This window comes from Astatotilapia calliptera, chromosome 7 (assembly GCF_900246225.1).
Source record: "Astatotilapia calliptera chromosome 7, fAstCal1.2, whole genome shotgun sequence".
In the NCBI taxonomy this organism is placed as follows: domain Eukaryota; kingdom Metazoa; phylum Chordata; class Actinopteri; order Cichliformes; family Cichlidae; genus Astatotilapia; species Astatotilapia calliptera.
The window spans coordinates 13,361,599-13,382,203 of record NC_039308.1 but is presented as its reverse complement, the minus strand read 5'-3'; the positions used below and the strand labels follow the sequence as shown (position 1 = coordinate 13,382,203).

At 41.0% G+C, this 20,605-nt stretch overlaps 1 protein-coding gene across 4 annotated transcripts in view; it reads right to left on the bottom strand.

Annotated features, from left to right (window-relative positions):
• Nucleotides 1-1,714: 1,714 nt before the first annotated feature.
• Nucleotides 1,715-20,605, bottom strand: part of tnca (tenascin Ca) — a 57,386-nt gene continuing 38,495 nt past the window's right edge. For 2 of the 4 annotated variants that reach the window (XM_026173187.1, XM_026173188.1), the window contains 17 exons: nucleotides 19,310-19,585; nucleotides 17,018-17,290; nucleotides 16,592-16,867; nucleotides 16,214-16,486; nucleotides 13,051-13,359; nucleotides 11,715-11,987; nucleotides 11,335-11,457; nucleotides 8,957-9,100; nucleotides 8,732-8,851; nucleotides 8,502-8,645; nucleotides 7,153-7,283; nucleotides 6,221-6,353; nucleotides 5,677-5,828; nucleotides 5,385-5,481; nucleotides 5,136-5,297; nucleotides 2,650-2,813; nucleotides 1,715-2,452 (listed from right to left, as the gene is read on the bottom strand). In XM_026173187.1, coding sequence (XP_026028972.1) covers nucleotides 2,342-2,452; nucleotides 2,650-2,813; nucleotides 5,136-5,297; nucleotides 5,385-5,481; nucleotides 5,677-5,828; nucleotides 6,221-6,353; nucleotides 7,153-7,283; nucleotides 8,502-8,645; nucleotides 8,732-8,851; nucleotides 8,957-9,100; nucleotides 11,335-11,457; nucleotides 11,715-11,987; nucleotides 13,051-13,359; nucleotides 16,214-16,486; nucleotides 16,592-16,867; nucleotides 17,018-17,290; nucleotides 19,310-19,585 — 3,161 coding nt within the window. In that variant the 3' untranslated portion in view covers nucleotides 1,715-2,341. The remainder of the gene's footprint in view (nucleotides 2,453-2,649; nucleotides 2,814-5,135; nucleotides 5,298-5,384; nucleotides 5,482-5,676; nucleotides 5,829-6,220; nucleotides 6,354-7,152; nucleotides 7,284-8,501; nucleotides 8,646-8,731; nucleotides 8,852-8,956; nucleotides 9,101-11,334; nucleotides 11,458-11,714; nucleotides 11,988-13,050; nucleotides 13,360-16,213; nucleotides 16,487-16,591; nucleotides 16,868-17,017; nucleotides 17,291-19,309; nucleotides 19,586-20,605) is intronic. The other 2 variants (XM_026173189.1, XM_026173190.1) reach the window with 2 other exon arrangements.

Genomic DNA, 20,605 nt, shown 5'->3' with positions numbered 1-20,605 from the left:
CCCTGTATTATTTAATTAGTTCAGTCTTATTACCTTATTGTCTTGGAGCAACTGTAACCCACATAATTTCCTTAAGGATTATTAAAGTATTCTGATTCTGAATAATGTTTTTTTTTTTATCTTCCTGGGACCACAAATTTCACACCAATCCATCTTCTGACTGTCTCAAGTATCTCAGTCTGGAACAAAGTGGCGGACTTCCTGCCATCTCCTTCGTCAGAGCCTGAAGAACTCAGAACATCAGTAGAAAGCTAAACCTGTTCTGGGATAGCTTTCTATAAAATCTGACAGATTTCAGGCAGAGATGTAAACACTTAAACTATCTGAGAAAATATCTGCATTATTGTGTCTGCAATCAGCCCTTCTGCCATGGGAAATGTTAGCCTGTTATTGACAAACACAAGTTCCTAAAGAGTGAAGACTAGGATCCCTGGAAAGGTTTTACTTGAGCACTTTAGTCTGTCTGGAGATAGATTACAAGGACGTCCAACTTGTGGAGCCCTTATTTAGAAACACCTCAGGATGAAATGAGATATTAGCAGCATGCATTAGTAGAAATCCAGGTCAGAAGTTATTTCTAAATCTTGAACTTAATATGGAAAACTCCCAGCTCTGTGCCAGCCGACATCTCGTGTCCTGGGGTTTGCATGCTTAATTGTAATATTCAAACATATAGTTCCAACATCCTAAACTTCCAACAACTGAAAGCGTCAGTCTTCAGTGAGCACACACAAAGGCTGACATGGACACCAATACTCAGAAGCTGTTTCTTCGATCATTCCCTTGTAGGATCAGATGCAAGAGGCCAAAATGTCCCCATTCAATTGGACTGCAAAACAAACAAACTGTGCCAGAGGGTGCAGAGAGGACATAGAAGTGGCTGCAGATTGCGAGGAAGGGTCGGATCGTTCGGTCACGTGCTAATGTTGAAAAAAGATATCTAGCCTTGACAGGAAGTAGAGCATGTGGCTCAATTATCTTTAACTGGATTTTCTCATTAAAGTCAAATCTTTCAACTCCAAAGTCTTTTTTTTTTCTTTTTCTTTTTTTAAGAGGCGATCAAATTTGGATTTGATGACAACTGCAGAAAAGGTATTGACTTTGCAAACCTTGTGTGGCTTGGAGCTGGGGGGGGATCCAAAGGCCTTGAATTGCAAAAGAGAAAAGATAAACCACATTTTAAACTTTGGCATGTTGAACAGATGCAGTCACCGAAAGCAAAACGCCCTTCTGCAAAGATTTAAAAAAGATTTATAATAGCATCAAACTGGTAATAACCTAAAATTAAGATCTTTTAGTAACACATTGAATCAAAGAAAGACCAAACCCCAGTCATGTCTTTAAACCCGCCCCCCCCTTTTTTTTTTATTAACAATGAAACACTTTTTATCAGACCTTCTGAGCTGTGTTTAACAGTAATTGCTACTACACCTGATAAATGAATGTTGCTGTTATTTTCCAAGCTACTCTACCTAAGAATAAATGCAATTTAAGACCTTTAAAATTTGGTGCTTTTTACTGTTTTAAGACCCACGGCCACTGTGAATAATCTTTAACACTTACCATCAGCTGCCTGGTAATATTAGTCCTTCAGCTGCACTTAGCAGCAACACACAGGGCGCCCCTGTGCAGTACTGCACAGAGCAAACACCGCCATCTGCTGGGGTGGACGTGGTTCAGCTGGTCACTAATAAGAAGAGCCACCACACGCTTGTATCAAACTAACATCTTCTTTTATTTGTATTGAAGGTTACAGAGCATCAGGTCTTTTTGTTTTCCTATCAAAATAAGTAAATCAAAATTCAAGCAAGAGTTCAATAGCTTCTTGGGGGATGGGATAAGTGGATTTGTACAGTAAACATATGACAATATTTAAGTTTTTAAGCTTTAAAGTTTTCATGTGATGCATCTAACCTGGTCAGTGTTTCCGTTTGAGATGGATGAGGCGAACGCTCTGATGCATGACTTCAGGGGATGTGCCTTTTGACATGTTACTGATTCAGTGAATCGTTTCAGATCCATTTTTAATTTTTTTAATTAATTTACTTAAATTTTTCTACAGGTGTTTGGTCCCAACAACACATATATGTCCGTTCGTGAATCAAACTTAGCATCTACTCTCTTTGGGAATGCAAAAATATACAATCACACACGGGAGAACTACACAAAAAACAACAAAAAACCCCCAGTTAATGATCCTCCAGGGTCTTTCCCCACATTGAAAACTCAGTCACAGCGTGGTGTGACTGCCTGTACGTGTGTTCGAGTGTGTCTTAAAGATGGGGGAGCACAGATGCTGATGCCTGGAGATGAGGTGTGAAGGAGAGAGGGCTTGATGAGTCTATGATCGCTTTTTTCTGCTCTCAAAATTTCTGAAGTTGGCCGGCCTTATCTTCATCTCTGCAAACTGGATCGAGTGTTCGTGGCCCTTCCAGTGGAACCAGTTGATCCCCTGTGGAAAAAACAACAACAACCCCCCCCCCAAACAATACAAATCATCAGCTTTTCCTAAACTGCACATCCAGCAGTGAGCAGGGAGCAAGTTTCACTGGGAAAAATCTGATTTTCTCATTAGATAATTCAACTGCTTATGGCTCGTGTTATGGTTTACCACTTCATTTTCTGCGATGCGTGTGAAAGCGTTCGTACCTTACTGTGACTTTTGTCGCCATATTTCCCCATGAGGTTGACACGGTGACAGTTTTTATACCAAAAGGCGCCTTTGTAGGACAAGGCGCAGTTGGTCACAGCGATATCGTTATCATTGTCGTAAGTGGAGAAGGGCCGACCCTGGTGGTAGGTCATGGAGTCACCTGGTGGACAAATGAGTATTATTCAGTTAAGGCAGTCTGATGAGCTTAACTGGATTTGTCAAAGTGACTTTTCTTAGAAATAATTTGACATTCTAGGAAATACGTTCAGTTTATTGCCAAGAGTTTAATGAGAACATTCGTCACTGTCGAAATTGCACGATTTAAAATGCAGGATTAAATTATGTCTTTAAGGAAACAGCTGTGAGCTTGTTTGTACTTCAAAAGATAAACCCAAGGTTTTAAGACAGAAAACTTCTTTTGAAAAAAAAAAAAATTCCCCAAAAAATTCTTTTGAATTATTTGTTGTTGTTTTTTAATAAACTGTGCAGACAAAATGTGATCAAAACGGGAATAGTGTCACATTTTCTAGTATTTCCAGATTATGTCTTTTTTCTTCTTCTCCAGTGCATTCAATACCATTGTACCCACAATCCTGAGGGACAAGCAGGAGTACACAGGTGTCAACCAACACCACGTGGATCCTGGACTACCTGGCAAGGTAGTCCATAGTGCCATCAGTATGTAAGGATCCAGAAGTGTGTGTCTGATAGGGTCTTCTGCAGGCGCCCCTCGGGGAACAGTTCTATTCTATTCTCCTTATACACCACAAGACTTCACCTGCAGCTCTGATCACTGCTTCCTGCAAAATTTCTTGGATGACTCAGCAGTTGTTGGTCTGATAACAGGGAGTACAGAGAAATTACTTTGTTGACGGGTACCAGGAGAACCGCCTACAGATCAGGTACAAACATCCTCGACTTACACCCGTGAACATCCAGGTAATGGATGCTGAGCGCATCGACTTATATAAGTACCTAACACCCTAACTAGACTGGATTAACAATACAAAGGCCATCTGCAGGAAAGGACAGAACAGGCTGTATCTGCTATGGAGACTCGGTTCTTTTGGAGAGCAGGGGCATCTCTTGAGGACCTCCTATGACTCTGTGGTTGCATCGACCCTCACTTATGGTTTGCTCTGCAGGGCAGCAGTATCTGCTCTGGAGACAGGAAGAAAATGAACTGGCTGATCAAGAAGGCCAGCTCTGTTCTGGGATGCTAGCGGAGGTGGTGGGTGACAGCAGAATGATGGCTAAGCTGTCATCCCTGCTAGAGAACACCTCCAACCCCCAGGCAGGTCACCCTGACAGCACCGAGCAGCTCCTTCAGTGACAGGCTGCTGCACCCACGGTGTGCAAAGGAGAAATATCCGAGGTCTTCCTTTCCAGCTGCTGTCAGACTGTACACGTGAAAATGCACCACACACTGTACATATTTCTGAAATGCCAAGTGTATCACTGTATCACATCTACATCTACATATCCATATATATATATGTAAATAATATTTCTTCTGCCTTGTATAGTTTACATTTGTCTTCCGTTGTTGTTTCATCTATTTATTCCTGGTCTCTTCGTTCTGCTGCTCTAGCAATCTGAATTTCCCAACAATGGGACTAATAAAGCCTCTTATCTTATCTGGTTTTATCTTATCTTTCGTGGTGCTTACGTCTGAATCACTGAGTGTCTCAGGATCATAAGATTTTATGTCCCTATATTCACTTTATTAAACTTTAAAGAGGGCGATATAGCTGCTGAGACAGTTGTGTTCAGTGCAGTGCCCTCGTGTCTTGGCTCAGACTCACTGATCCGGATCAGTGGGTGTGATCCAGACCTCTGTGTGTTCATATTTGAATCAAACTATCAGCCAAACTTTTACAAAGAACTTGTGAGCACCAGTGGTGTTTCTCCATTTCACAGCCAAAAGCTACATTCACGAGTGTTAATATATGACGAGAATGGAACATTATTTTGACACAGGAGGAGTTACGAGCAGAAGACGCGCTGCGAACAATAAAACCTTTTATGAAGTTTCCATTTGTTTTGACGAGCCAGCTATTTCACGTGGTTATTAAATCCTTTGAAGGTGATCAAAATGCTCTTTTCAGGGATTTCTCCTGTGTCATCAGAACAGATCGAGCAACCAACAAAAGTGCTAAACAAAAAGAAAAATTTATATTGTGACACTCAGAGTGAGTGTTTTTTTCCAACCTGGATTAGTGTAAACTTTCAAGCAAATACTCTGTAATTAATTGGCTGTGAGTCAAAAAAATATTGACAGTATAAACATAAAATTTGGCTTCATTAAATAAACTAGACAAAAAAAATCTGCTTATTCTGAGAGGTTCAACTGAACTGAGCCTTTATTACACTTACTGGAAGGAAACAAGAGTGAATACCCTTCTCTTGTCTAACATTAAAGTACAAAGTTAATACTCGTACTCCCCAACATGTCAGGCTATTTCATTAAAGTGATACCAACCTGCTGTTCCACTATATGTTCCTATGTAGATTTTATAGCGTGTCCTTGGCTCTGCAATTGTGAACTTGTCATATTGCGCGTAGGCGTTCTCCCCGTTGTCCCTCAAGTCCACTCGCAGCTCATAATGGCCTGAAGATGTGATTTTATGGAGGTTGGAGAGACCTACAACCCAAGTTTAATATGTGTGAGTCAGGAGGGCAGTGAGTGAGGGAAAGAAAGCAAATACGGCTCCAGAATGAGCGAGCTTACCCAGCCAGAACTCATCGTTCATGTTACCAAAGCCAGCCGTGTAGTTCTTCCAGTTCCTGAAGAATTCCAGCTTTCCATTCTGGCGTCTGAGGAAAACCTGAAGAGTACCGACTCTCATGAGTGTCAAAACAGCTTCACGACAATCATAAGAAGCTAGGCTAAGGCCACTGTGGTGCTGTCTATCATTTGTCATCAGAAAAACAGGTGCCACATAAGCAGAATCATCAGGATTCAGCTTGAATAATGGTGTGAAACGGGCTTTATTTGGATTCCAGAAGGCTGATTTCCTCACCAGCCATCCTCCGCCATCTGTGGTCATGTCACAGTAAACCTGGATGGGCTGGCTCTCCTCTCCTCCAATATAGATGGTATACAGACCAGCGGTCGTCTCTCCGTTCAGTAATATCTGAGCACAGTCCCGTGGGCGTCTGTACAACTGTCCGACTGAAAAGCACATATTAAAAAGGCATCGCGTTAGAGACCCTGAAGGATGCGCTCACTTATTTTTCGTCCCTGTTAAATAAACAAAGCATGAGGCTGTATATAGCATCCTGAGAGAGAACTACGGAACGGGGGAGGGCCAAACAAAGGAGAAAGAAGGTTATTCCATCTGGAGCTCAGACAGAAAGAAAAACAAGCACAGGTGATCTGGCTCCAATATCAGTGCAAATGAAAGGAATGCACATTAGAAGATCTCTTTCTAATGTGCATCTGGACTGTTGCATAACAGCCAAACCCTTCACTTCTGAGAAAGCAGCGACAAGTCCAGTGCTCCCAATTTTCAGCTATACGTACACATTAATTAAGAAGAGGTTTGTGTGTGTTTTAATGCTTACGGGTAGTGAAGACGGTGGCCACGTGGCGACTCCTCTGGGCTCCAGCGGCAGCCTGCAGTCTCACATTGTACTCCGTGGAGCCAGTGAGCTGCGACATGCTGTAAGATGATGCTGTTGGGCTTAGCATCACCTCCTGAATTCATGCAAGACACACACATTATTTACACCAATGGCATTTCTTAACTGATTACTATAGCGGCTCGAAGTGCAGGACACAGAAACATTTCAGAAAACATGACAACACCATGAACATTGGAATGGATTGAACCCAAGAGCATTACGATGGGTTGATGTCATTTCCTTGTTCTATACTATTCCCTCAAACTGAAAGAAAGAAGACGAGATTGCAAGCGTAAGGCAATATTTTAACAAAGAACACTGATAAGCTGGATTTCATAAACTACAGATGGTGAAAAAAAGGAGAAGGAATCCTGCACTGTGTCTGTTTCTGTTTCAGGGCATGCAGCTCTTGGAAATCATCCAGAACTCATCATGATATCATTTCTTATTGTTTGTGTTTTTTTTCTGTTTTCTGAAATGTTGTGCAAAATGCACATTAGGACCTAACAATCTATCAGAGCTCCAGATTTTACTTTTTAAATTTCACAAATAAAGGTTTTCTCAGCAAAGGAGCCTTGCAACAGCGATAAGAAAAAAAACCCTTTTAACAGGAAGACATTGGCAGACTTTGTCTCAGGCAAGGCAAGGAAACAGGACAAAAAAGTCACTGTGGAGAAGAGTAACTAAATGCAAAATGGAGAGTGAAAAGAGAAATTCTCAGAGCATTATGGGAAGCCCCCTGCAGCCCAGGCCTATTGCAGCATAACTAAATGATCGGAAACTTGCGCTTTCAACGACAGTTAGAAAAACTGGAGAAACACGGCAAAACATATCTGTTGTCAAACGATGAAATGACACGGGCATGTACGTACCCTGATTGTTCCATCAGCAGAGGAGAAGCTGAGCATATATCCAGTGACAGCAGCATGAGGTGGTCTCCACTTCAGAGTGGCGCTGTCAGTTTGAATATTCATAGCTATCAGATCGCGAGGAGGGTCCACATCTGCAAATACAGCATCACATTAATCATTCGGTACAGCTGATGTGGTTAAGAAATCAGCGCATGTTGCTTAAGGTTATATTGACGCTGATATACTACATATAAAAGATAGACAGAGACGTGGGAAAACCAGATGTTTCTATGGCAGGATTTTTTCAATCACAGGCAGATTCACCTCGAAGAATAAGCTACTTTTAATCTTTTTTTTACTCTAATGAGGCCCCTAAATTACAAAAACAAGACTTTAAATTAGCAAATGAGACCATAAACACATCAGGAAACTGTTCATAATATGGCTCAGAAATATGGGTGTAATTAAATTGAAGTTTGCTGTATTTTGTTTGAAATTACAATGTAATTATATATACAAATTCTTAAAGCTAGGTACACCAGAATAATGTGGTAACAAGTCAGTCTTTAACAAGAAACAAAGAAATAATTTTAATTTGTGGAAATTGAAGTAATGTGTAAGTAATGTTAAGAACTGCTACAGTTACAGAAAATGACATTGAACAAATTATGGTTTCGGGGCTGGAGTCGGCACCAGTAATGGACAGACAGCCAATTGGATCCTCCGGCTCAGTGCTGGTGAAATTGTTTTGGGTCTTCCACTTGACTTTTTTGTTCCATAATCCTCAGGATCATTTAAGAAATTCCAAATAACTGTCCTACTGCGTCCCACCTCAGCAGTGATGGCGCACTGCGAGAGATCCTGGTTATGCAGTTTAACAACCCAACTATGTCCAAAAAAGGAAAGTTTTTTTGTCTTTGCCATGAGAACGTCATCACAGTGTGACTACCTGCCAAAAAATGACAATGAATCCACATTTTTGCACAGATTTGGCCTTTTAAAGGCATGTGGTCCTAAACTTTTGATCAGCTGTAAAGCAGCCTGCTTCAGTTTAAGCGTTGTTGTCAATAAATTGCATGCTCAAAAACATGTTTTGTCTCACTCCCATTTCTTGTTGTTGCATATTGAAGTTCTTCTTGGAACCTTGTTAAGATCCAACCATGCAAAATAGGATTTTCTGCCATTTTTCCAGTGGTCTTAAACTTTTGACCGGGACTGTATAATTAAATTAGAATTTCAAATAAAATACAGTGAAATTCCATTTAATTCCAGGGAATTACATCTTTAGTAACAGGCCATATTATAGAGTGTTCCCCATCTTTTATATTAAGCAATACTTTTATACAATCTGGACATCTTTCTGTGTTTACCTGTGGTGAATTCGGTAACAGCAGAAGCACTCCTCTGAGCTTCTTTCATAGCATGAACTCCCACGGTGTAGTGGGTTGCTGGAACCAAGGAGTTCATCTCAAACTCCACAATGTTCCCAGAAACGTGTTCCACTGTTGGGGACACTATAGGGCAGGAATTAAATTATGCAATCAATACAAAGTCAGTTAAAATGAACAGAAAGCAAGCTCGTTTAAACTCAGAGACACACCAGAATCAGCACTGTAGGTAATGATGTAGCCATCAACAGTGGCGACAGATGGTTGCCACAGCAACAGGGCCGAAGTGTCCGTGACATTGATAACAGTAAGACCACGAGGTCTGTCCAAACCTGCGGGGCACGAGGAAGATCACAGAGAAAACGTGTGGGGTCAGTACATTTTTAACTGACTCCAGTATTGCCGGAGTCAAGGCTGCATAAGAGAAAAAAGCCAACCTGTGGTCACAGTGTCTGTGCTGGGGTCACTTTCCTCCAGACCCTTCAGAGCACTGACGGTTACTTGGTACGTCTTTCCGGGAATCATATTGGGAAGCAAAGCCTCGAACACGCTGCCATCTACAGTCAATGTCATTTGGCTTCCTGTGGGGGAGAGAGAACAAACACATGTACTATTGATTCAAAGACAAGCTTGTCAAGAGGTGTCAGATTTTATCTATTGGTGTATTTCCACTGTACTGAACAAGATGTACTAAAGCTCTTCACATACTTTGTGGTGGGTGGTGATAAATGTTTGAGTACTGGAGATTGAGGCCAAGAGAAGCCTTTGTAAGGCTGAGATAAATGCTTACGTCAACTAAAAAATGACAAACTGATTGCAATCACAGTGCGCCGTATTGCTAATGATAGTGTATTACTTTCATTACTCAAGAGCATGGTCCTATATTTTATGATTTATGATGATGAAGTGAGCTTCCTCAAAACTAGCAGCTAAAAACAAATTTGCTCTTGCTCCAAACTGCATGTCTGTACTCTGTAGATCAGGCGTGCGTAGATTTCCTGTGTTCAGCTTCTCATCCATGCTCATGTACTCACAAATCATCTTTGTGTGCTATGAATCGTGACACAAGAGCTAAATACATGCATACAAAATATTTTTCTTTTTTCTTCGTTTTGTCATTGTTACACTATGTGTTTTATTCTGTTGTTAAGTGTCCTTGGGTGTCTTGAAAGGCGCTCTTAAATAAAATTGATTAATATTATTATTAATAATACCTTGTTTGGTATTTCCTTTCTATCTGTTATTATCTAATAAAAGCAACAATCATTAAAGAGGATTTATTGCATATTTCATTAGTGGACTCCATTGATGGATATTAAATATGGCTAAAGTTTCTAATAATGTGGTCAGTAGATTTGTAAGTAATCCCTGTGAGTCAAAGGCTCAGACTTCAGACTGCACAAAACGCTGTGTGTCTGCTCTTGAGTCTCACTGATTGCATAGCGAGTGGCTCGATTAGCAGGTTGTGACAGTTTAAACAGTAACCTTACCCACCTGCTGAAAGAAAGTTGGCTTAAAGGGAAGGGACCTTCTTTCACAGACTGGGTGAACTGAGGGGCTGCATCAAGTAAATAACTATTATATTGAAATGAATCATGCACAACTACTCTGGCAGAGTGGATAAAAAAATATTGAGCTGGAAATTGGTCTTCTTAAAAAAATATTTTTATAAGATGAAAAATCTCCAAGTAGTGCAGTGCCAATAGTATCAAATGATGTTGACAGTGAGACGTTCCCGGTTAGCCTGAGCAGGTATTTTACCTTGAAAAGGGTTTATATTTCCTTTCTTTCTGAACTTTGATATATAGCTCCCTCTTGTACAGATTTTGCATTGACAATAAACATTTTTACACCATTTTTAGAATAGCTCGACAACTATGTGACTCTGTCACTGAACTATGGTAAAAGGTTGACCAGTGATTGAACCAAGGACATGCTGTTAAAGGCCTTAATTTCATCTGGTGAGCCCACTAACCAATCAGCTGTCAGAAAGAAAGGCAGGATGAAGGGCTATAGCAGAAGCACAGGAACTCTGTACAAGCAGCACATGATAGGCATGTGACTTGAGTGCAGGCGTGCAGCTTTGAGCAAGAGCAGAACAAATCTGCATACAGGGAGGGATCATTTCAGTTCTGGGAAGATCACTGAGTAGCTAAAGATGAAAATGAAAGCACACGTTTTCAAACAAAAGAACCATCCTCTTGAATAAAGTAAAAGAATTTTCCTCAAGATATTTACAATGTTTGCAATCTTAGATTAGCATGTTAGAAGTTTTGCTCCTAAGCCCGATGGGGAATGTCACTGACATGGATTTAAAAAATCATGGAAAATTTAAGTTTTCCAGAGACTAGGAGGAGTTGATACATTTTTTCAGATTTATTGAAAAGTGATATCTATAGACTTTTTGATATTTTATACATTTAAATGTATAAAATTCATTGTTTACTGGACCAAATGTTTGCCAGTGTGACGCCATTAGCATGGTAACGCACCAGAAGTACCAACAGAACATCAAAAAGATTTTAATTCACTATTATCTTGAACGGTGCATTAATAAATAAATAAAAAACCTCGACCAAATAAGCATTAATAAATGTCACTGATCTGTACAGAATTAAGAATTCATCACACCTGTGAGTCAATGTGCATTGCACAGCAGTATTTTAACAGAATGCCAGCCATTACTGTAGTTCGAACAGTATGGAAACATCAGTATATCTGATGAACACGGACACAACAAGGAAGCTAAAATTAAAACTGTTTAATTAAATTCAACCTTAAATGTAACTTGTATAAACAATGATTGACCTCTTACCTCCTTCAAATGGCACATAGGTGATGCGGTAGTTATCCACCGGAGAGCGAGGCATGGACCAGTGAACTACGGCTGAAGAGTCAGTCACTTCAGAGAAGTGAAGTCCTCTGGGAGTGCTGAGGCCTAGCAAAAAGCAAATGGATTTGCGCAGAGAGCAAAAAAGCAAAGTAAAAACTGTAAGTATCGTAAGTAAGTATGTGAAAACACAGTTTTTCCCAAAAGGACGTTTTTCGACAGACGTGAAGTTTCAAAGAAACCAGAGGAATAAAGATGATTAGTGGGACACTGGGTTGAGTTCTCTGAAGTCGAATGTCGCACTGAAAACTCAGAAAGTTTGGTAGTTAACATGAGACTGCACACTCTACAGTTTTTCAGTATACCTGTCTGAACAACCCCTGTAATAGGTTGGGAGCGTCGATCCAGTGTGGCACCGTAAAGCTCGATTTCATACTCGGAGCCACCCATAAGTCCGGTTATGACCTTGGTTCGTTCATCGCCACGGACGCTGTGCTCTTGAGGATGGGCTAACCTTTTGCTGTCTCTTATTTTGATCACAAATCGGTCAAACAGATCTTCATTGGCAGTCCACGTCAGACGGAAACTGTCAGCTGTGACGTCTGAGACAAAGAGATGCTCCACTTCTGGCTCAGCCTCTGGTTAAACAGGGAAACATTAACGTTGCAGCGCGTCTGGTGATTTCCCAGCAATATTCATCACGTTCTGAGAAACACCCACAGGGATCAGTTTGGAAGAGGTCAGAAATCGGGCAAGACAGGATTAGGTTCCAGCCTGAGGGCCTTCTTGTCCACCGCCACCAATCTGCCATGCTTAGGCATCCATTAGTGTTAATCAGTAAAAAATACAGCGCATGGACTACAGAGGCATACGCTTGAATGAAAAGACAAGATGCTTTTTGTAGATGTCAGTCAACAGAAGGATTCTTTCGGAAGGATTTCAGCATACACTTGTTGAAATGCGTCCTCAAGGCCAGCCTGGATGCATTCAGTGCATTTAAAAGTAATGGCAGGTGACAAACGAGATTAGAAGCTAAATCAACAGACATTTCATGCTCAGAATATCTGCTGATTTATCCGTGTTTTCCTCCATATGAAAATGTCATTTTCGATTGAGTGGTTCATATCCATCCAGGGAGTTTGAACCTGATCTACAAACCAGCCTCACTAGGGAGTAACATGGTGCAATAATTGGATTTTGTCCATAGATATCTGTCTGACTATCAGCGATTAAAAATGCGAAGGAAAACACATTTTAAAATATGAAGACAAACAAATGTGCTTGCTCATATTTTGGAGGTAAGAAGAAACAGACGGGAGCTCAACACCTCTTCCTCTCGGTGACACAGCTGCATACCAAGGAGATGCTTAAAACCAAGGAAAAGTGAGGTCATACTGGAAAAAAAGGTCATCTGAGTTAGGGTTAGGTAAGAGTACTGAACTGAAGTCTCACCATCAAAACGTGGCACTGAGTTAGATGTATCCGTCCTCAGGCTAATTTTGTTACACAATGTCTTTTGTTGCATGAAATGAATATCAGTGATTAGTAAATATCACAGAACTGCACCAGGTTGTGATAGTGAAACTGCAGAGCTGAAATGGTTATAATAGTTATACATGTATACACCCATGGTAGCTTCAACAAAGTCAGACACTGGACTTTGTAGTAAGACAGGAGGGCTTACAGTGCACTGAGTTGTACCTGTCACAGCCACTGCAGTCAGAGGCCGAGAGAGAAGCCCTGACTCTGACACCCCTGTCAGTCGGACCTCATAGCCTATGCCGGTAATGAGGCCCCCGATGTCCAGGTGACTTTGGTTTCCTGGCACAGTGAACTCCTGAGCCTTCAGCAGCCAGCCAGAGTCTGTCACCACTATGTGGAAATGGCTGAAGCCACCACTAGAGGGGGTTAGATTATCCTGCGGTAGCTGATGCTTCACCCCCCACGACACACGGAAGCCATAGGGGGTTATGTTGGAAATGGTCAAGTTTTCCACTTTAGGCAAAGGAGCTGAGAGGAATGTGGGTTTAATTGAATGGGAGGAAGGAGTGTGTGTGGGGGGAGGGGGAAGGGCAGGAGGGGGACGAGACTTCATTAGGAGGATAACGTGTGCAATGGTTGCAAAAGCAAATACAGACACAGTTCTTTTACAAGGTAATAGTTATAGGCCAAAACACACTAAGGGCAAATCTAGCATGCATCATAATTTAGTACTTTGTCCTCACACTATCTAAAGTGGCAAACACAGAAGTGCTAAAAAATGCAGTTCCTTGAATGGCCACTTAAGACTGAGTTAGAGCACGAAACAAATGCAATTTTGGTGTCTTTGTGTATTGGTTTTCTTCATGACAATTGCACGTACGTTGCTCACTTTGACTGGCAGATATGCTGACACAGACGGTTGTAGCCAGCAGCCACTTAAGGCCCCAGTAACACAGTCCTAGAGACTTCTACTGGCAACCAATAGTTGCTGAGGAAAAAAAGAAGTATTCCAGTGCTGTTGGAAGTTGAAGCCCAAATTACATGGGTCTTAGAGAAAAATGCAAATTCCCTAACTGGTTTTCAGTTGGTTGTGGGAGGTGTTATTCCCTATTCCTCAATGCTTAATTGAAAGCCCCCAGTAGCCAAAGCTTCCTTAACTTGACCTGACCCAAACTATAAGGTTTTAAGCCTAATAAAAGTAGAGTAAGTGTCTATATACTGAATCCAAACTGAGAGCTGGTTCCATAGTAAAGTCTGATAGCTGAAGGCTCTGGTTCCGATTTTACTTTTGAAAACTGTGGGGACAATTTTGAGAGCAAAATGCTCTGTTAGGGTTAAAATATGTCAGGGCCTGAATATTCATTATTGTTATTTTGCGCATGACGGGAAGGATTTTAAATTCAGCTCTGAACAGACAGCCAACAAAGAGAAGCTATTATGGGAGAAATATCCTCTCTCCTTCTCGTCCTAATGGGTACTCTCACTGCAGTGGTCAACTGAAGGTTTTTGAAGGAGCTTTTAGAGTGACCTGATTATAATGAACTACAAAAGTCCAGCCTGGAAGTAATAAATGCATGAACTAGCTTTATCACTCTGAGACAGGATGATTCAGAATTTAGCAATATTGTGAAAATGAATGTAAGTAGTCCTCTACATTTGTTTAATGTGCATGCTGAAGGTGCCTCACAGTGTTACTGGAGGCCAAGGTAACGTCATCTAACGCAAATATCTGTTTTAGGAATGACTACAATAACCTCATTTTTATCTGAATTTAAAAGTAGGAAATTAGAGGTCATCCATACCTTTAAGTCTGTAGTTTATATTTAGATAAACCTGGGTGTCATCTGCATAGAAATTAAAATGTATGCAGTGTTTCCTAATAATAGGTATGTAAATGTAATTGGTCCCAGCAAAAAATCCTTTGTGAATAACGTCTTTGTGGGAAGAAGACTAGCCATTTAGTTGAATAAACTGGAGTCTATTTGAGAGATACGAGCTAAATCACTGCAGCATTGTAACTTTAATACCTGCACATGTTTTAAAATATTGCTGGACTGAGGTCTGACAGGACAAGCACAGAGATGAGCCCACTGTCAAAGGCCATAAAAAGATCATTCAAAACCTTTAGTAGCTCTGTTTCTGTGCTATGATGCACTCTAAATCCTGAATGAAACTCTTGAAATAAACCATTGTTTTGCAAATGACCAGTTAACTGTTTGTCAGCTACTCTTACAAGAACTATTTTGAGGCCAAACAAAGATCTTCTAAATTAGTAAGATAATATTTCCTCTCTAACATTAACGTGGCGCGTGGGAGGGCTCCACTTTGAGAGAAGCCACTAAAACCTAATAAAAAACTATATGAGGCTGTCATTTTGAACAACTACATGGATGTTAAACTTGCCTGAAATAATTGTTTTATCTGAACTTTTTATAAATCAGATAAAAAGTCAAAGAAATCAACTTCAAATTCTGAGGACAAGCCAGGTGGATGATTATTAACACATAAAAATGGTTTATAACTTCTCCGGTTAGGGTGGAAAAGGTTAAGAGTTGGGTTTCTAAATTCTGTCTAGCTCTTTGGTTGTTTAATAAGTTGGAGTGAAAGATGGTTAAAAGGTGCATGTATCCATTACAAGCTGTTAGCGTATCCTAAACGATTATCCTTCTTTCTCACTATTTGAATGACCATTATTTTCAAAATGGGCGTAAAATATTCAGAATGGCTTGAAGCCCAAGAAGTTTTAAGTAAAAAGGTTTATTGCACTCATACAGGAAGAGGGCATTGTGCCATTTTCCTATTGAGTCTTGAGGCTTTTTGAAACGTGATGGTTTGCCCTCTGGTGGCCATTAAATAGAATGCAGGTTTAAAGCACTTCCATACTGGTTTCCCTAGTCAGGGGTGTTGAACTCCAGGCCACGAGGGCCGGTGTCCTGCAGGTTTTAGATCTCACCCTGGGTCAACACACCTGAATCAAATGAACAGCTCATTACCAGGCCTCTGGAGAACTACAAGACATGTTGAGGAGGTCGTTTGGCATTTAAATCGGCTGTGTTGGATCAAGGACACATCTAAAACCTGCAGGACACGGCCCCTCGAGGCCTGGAGTTCGACACCACATCTGTTTTAAACTGACTATGAATGTTTCAAGCATCAACAAATGCTTGCTGATTATGAGCGTCAGAAAAAAAACCCAAAAGCTGCTTGTGATGCATGTCCGCTTTGCTCTTAAGGTGTTTTGGGATTTTGACCTGCATATTGAATTCATTTAATTATTCTGCTAAGTTAAACTGATAAAAGGAGCTAAATTCCTTTTTAGTTTTGGTGGAAAAAAGTATACTTGAAGTATTAGAATAAAAGATATGAGTAAAATACGTAGTACCTGTGACAGCGTGGGCTAACACTGTGGGGGTGTGACGCCCATGAGAAATACCGTATAGTTCAATATCATAGCCTGTAGCATCCATCAGGTTAGTGACTGTAATGTTACGGACATCACCAGGCAATCTGAACTCCAGTGTCTCAGACTGCTGCTCAGAATCACTGACTCGGATAACAAAGCCATCAAAATGACCTGACACAGTGCTCCAGGACAAGCTGAGGTTATGTGGACTCGCAGATGAAGCAGCTATGGGCCCCAACTGTGGGATGTCCTCTGAATAAAAAAAGAACATGGCTTTTCAGTTATGTCGTCCTGCATACATGTACATAACAATGTAGGCGGCATGTCCAGTGTCAAGAAATGCAAGTCATGTGATACCTGTTGTAGCTACAGCAAATAGGGGTTGTGTGTTCTGGCCATCAACACCAGTGGCATACAGCTTTATGTTGTAGCCCGTGCTCGCTTTGAGCCCCGCCATTACTGTGGAGCGCACATCTCCAGGCAGAGCGCGCCCCATTGCCTGCGAGGGCAAAGCAGACTCTCTGACTTCTACTATAAACTTATCAAAAGCCTTCTCTCTTGTCCGCCAAGACAGAGAGAATCTGTCTGAGGTAATGTTAGAAACAACTAGCTTGGACAAATCAGGCTCTTCAGCTACAGGGGAGAGAAAATATAAAATATATGCATTTATTAAAAAAAAGATAACACATGTATTTGTCACTTTAAAACCCAAGTCAACTTTAGAGTGAAGGTAACAACAATTCTCTTGGAGACTAATGATTTGATACACATAAAACCGATTACCTGTCGATGCAACAATACTGACTGCACTCGTTCTGGATCCCTTGTACGTTCCATAGAGGTAGGCTATGTAATCAGTGCTGGGCCTGAGCCCTGTGACATCATAGGACTTTACATCATGGGATATGTTATACTCCTTTGGCTCCATCAGCCAATCAGAATCAATTATCTCCAGGACAAAACCATCAAACTCTCCTTCAGTGCCATTCCAGAGGATTGAAAAGCTCTCTGACGTTAAGTTCATGATATATATTTTGCCAACCACTGGTTGATTCACTAAAGAAAGAAACCATGATTAGATTGTCACCAAGGCATTTATGCAGAAAATGTTATTATTAAATGACAAGTAAATGATTAGAAATTGATCTTTTTCTAGAAAGGAATACATTTAGCGTTACGGGACGCTCACCACCACCACCAACAGTAACTGTTGACAGTCTGAGAAGCTGTGATTAAATACATGCATGTATTTTTTTTTGCATTAAACGCAAAGCAAAAATCCTGCACCACAGTTATTTAAACACAATTACATTCAGGATTTTTTAAACAGAAACACAATCTTCACAATTCTAACTGTGGCTGCCACCGCAATAGGTTTGCAATACACAACCATGAGGCAACTGAAGCACAGACTTTTCAAATTTAATTCAAGGGGAACAAGAATGATGAGGTAAATATTAAAAATCCGCCCGTATCCTGCATTCCAAAAAAAGCTGGACCACTTCTAAAACTGAAAGCGTATGGAGATACCCGATGATTTCAAACATATAGAAACACCGTAAAACACAGTGAAGAGAGTATGTACAGCCATGCATGGTTTCTAAAGCTACCAGGCCAGACGTGTTTATTGCTAATGTGACCGAACACAGAAGCAGCTGGACAATTTCTGAAGTATGCAGAGCTTTATTGTCTCCGGTGATTCAGCCAAATGCAGCAAAGCTGATTGGATAGCATTTTACGGAGAATACTATGAAAGCAATTCAACTCAACATTTAAAAAGCACTGCGCATTAAAATGGCTGTGATTTCTCAGCTGTGGCAATGCAGCATTCTTGTTTCACCTTGTAAATTAAAGTTGAAAGTCTGTGTTTGAATTGTATCCCAGTGTGTCCCTTAATATTGCTTGTAGAGCCGTGTTCAAAATTAAGAGAATTGTGTCACTGTAAAAATTTTGGAAACCAAATATACTCTTTTCTTTACCTTGAATATAAGCAACATGTAAAGCCAAGGAGAGAAACTCAAAAGGCCTTCAAAATTACCTGCAAGTTTGAGTTGTTAATCACTGACTTAAATTTGAAAATGTGATTAAGCAGATTTCATGCACATGTAGCATGGTTTGGGCATGTTAATGCTGATCAATTCAATGCATAACGCGGCATCAAAGCAATTCAAAGCAGATGAGTTAGAGAGCTAGTTAAACTTCATTTACATGTTGCAGGAAATATAGTCCTTACATGCAAGCATGCACTAAAAACAAAATTCAGATGTAAATCGAGGTGATGCTACTGTTAGCTTCGTTTTATGTTATTAGCTTTTTACCTTGATAGTGACAAGAAGATTTAATCATTTGCCACCTAGCAGTCCAAAAGGAAATGACTTGTGTTTACTTTGATGTTCAGTGAAAATAAACTTCATCAGAATCCACAAAACCACCCCAGCGTCATTCACACAAACTGAAAGATGACATGGATACTCACGCATACTGTGAGCACTTGCACATCGACGGGCAAATGATGGGTCATGGTTAATCAATTATACGCTGAATGAGGGCTGATGAGATGATATGAGATTATCGCACTGTTGCTGTATGACTGGCGGGGTAGGCTGAGAGTTATTGGTTTGCTTTTGCAATCATTGCAGCACATCAGCGCCAGACCGGACCACGATGCAGGGATGGCAGAGGGGGGCTTCATGCACTTTGGGATAAGGGGATCAGTCGGAGGTAAGTCAAGGGGTTTGGGTCAGTGATGAGGCACATGTACGCATCACCCTGCCCTCTCTCAGCTAGACAGAATCAGTGGCTGGAGGGTGAGGAATGGTAAACGGCATGTTGGTTAAGATGAAGCAGTAAAGTGCACTGTGTCCAGGGTGTTGGACATTGAGGCCATAAACAACAATTGCGTTATTATCATGATGTTCTTGTTTCATGCTGCGAGGTGAAGATGCTCCATTGAGAGTGAGACAACAGAGCTATTTATGTGTATGCTTCACAGATGTTGACTTTAGTAGAAATTATTCATGGAAAAGAAGGACAGTTTAGAGGACAAAAGGCTGCAACGCTGCAAGTTGCAGGTACCTGTGGTGGCTTCACTGTACACAGGTTCAAGGAAGGAGCCCTGATACATCCCATACAGGCCAACCATGTAGCTGGTGTTGGGATTCAGCCCAGAGATACCCAGGCTCAAAGCGTCTCCGGACAGAGTGAGGTTCTGGCTCTCTGCAAAATTCTCCAGGTTTGTTACCTCAATCACAAAGCTGTCAAAGTCCCCACTCGTGGGGCTCCAGGATGCAGTGAAGCCATCCCATGTTATGTCAGAGATGGTGAGGTTCACCACCATTGGCGTCAGCATCTCTGGTAGATAGACATATCAGACTGGGGTCAGCTGGACAGGAAGATGGATTATGCATTTCATTTTAAGGCGAAAAAAATAAAGTACATCAGGAGTATGAGGAGCACAGTGGGGGAAAAATCTCAGATTTTGAGATAAAATTGCAAACACTTGAACACATAAAAGTGATGATCACCTCTTTCATTGAATTTTGAGTGTTTTAATCATCCTTGTTACATCTGTGGTGCCATAGCAAATGAATGGGAATACACTCAACCTCCCCCCCCATTGGCTGAATGACCTACTGAACAACCAACTGTAGGGCCCACTCAACTGAATTTCGTGGTGAAAAATGTTTGTGTTAATTTAAAACAGACCGCTCAATTTTGACCAGGAACACTAAAGTAAGGGGGGTGGGGTGCACAAAACTGGAGGGTTAAATTCTCCCCATCTTCTTGTCCCACCGAAGGGCGGAAAATGTGTAATTGGTTCTGTTTGCTTGTCTTTTGTCTGTCTGCCTGTTTGTTAGTTAGCAGTCTTGTCACGGTCCTGGGTCTCCTGACCCAGCGTTTTTAGTTCTTTGTGATTTTTGTATTATTGTACTTGTGTGTGATTTATTCTATGGCTTCTAGTTTTGATCCCTTGCCCTTCATGTCTCTCTGTGTCCCCTCTGTTCTGTGTAATTGTGTGTCTTTGCATGTTTGAGTTTCTTGTTTTCTGTCACTCTGCATTGTGCATTATGTTCTCATGGTTGGTTTTTTGTTACTCTCTCTAGTCTAGTCTCTTGTGTTCCCAGCTGAGTATTTCCCTGTGTGTTTTGGTTCTTAGACCTCTGCCTTATGGTTTATGTCTCTGTATTTCTTAGTTGCTGTCTCCACTGTGTCAAGTTCGCGTCTCTGTGTGATACTTCCTGTTTTACTTTGATGGTCCGTGTCTCATGTGAATGCGTCCTGCTTTGCTTGTCTCGTCAGTCCTGATTTCTCCCAGCTGTGCCCTCCTTCTGTGTCTCATTCCCCTCGTTACTTCCCAGTGTATTTAAACCC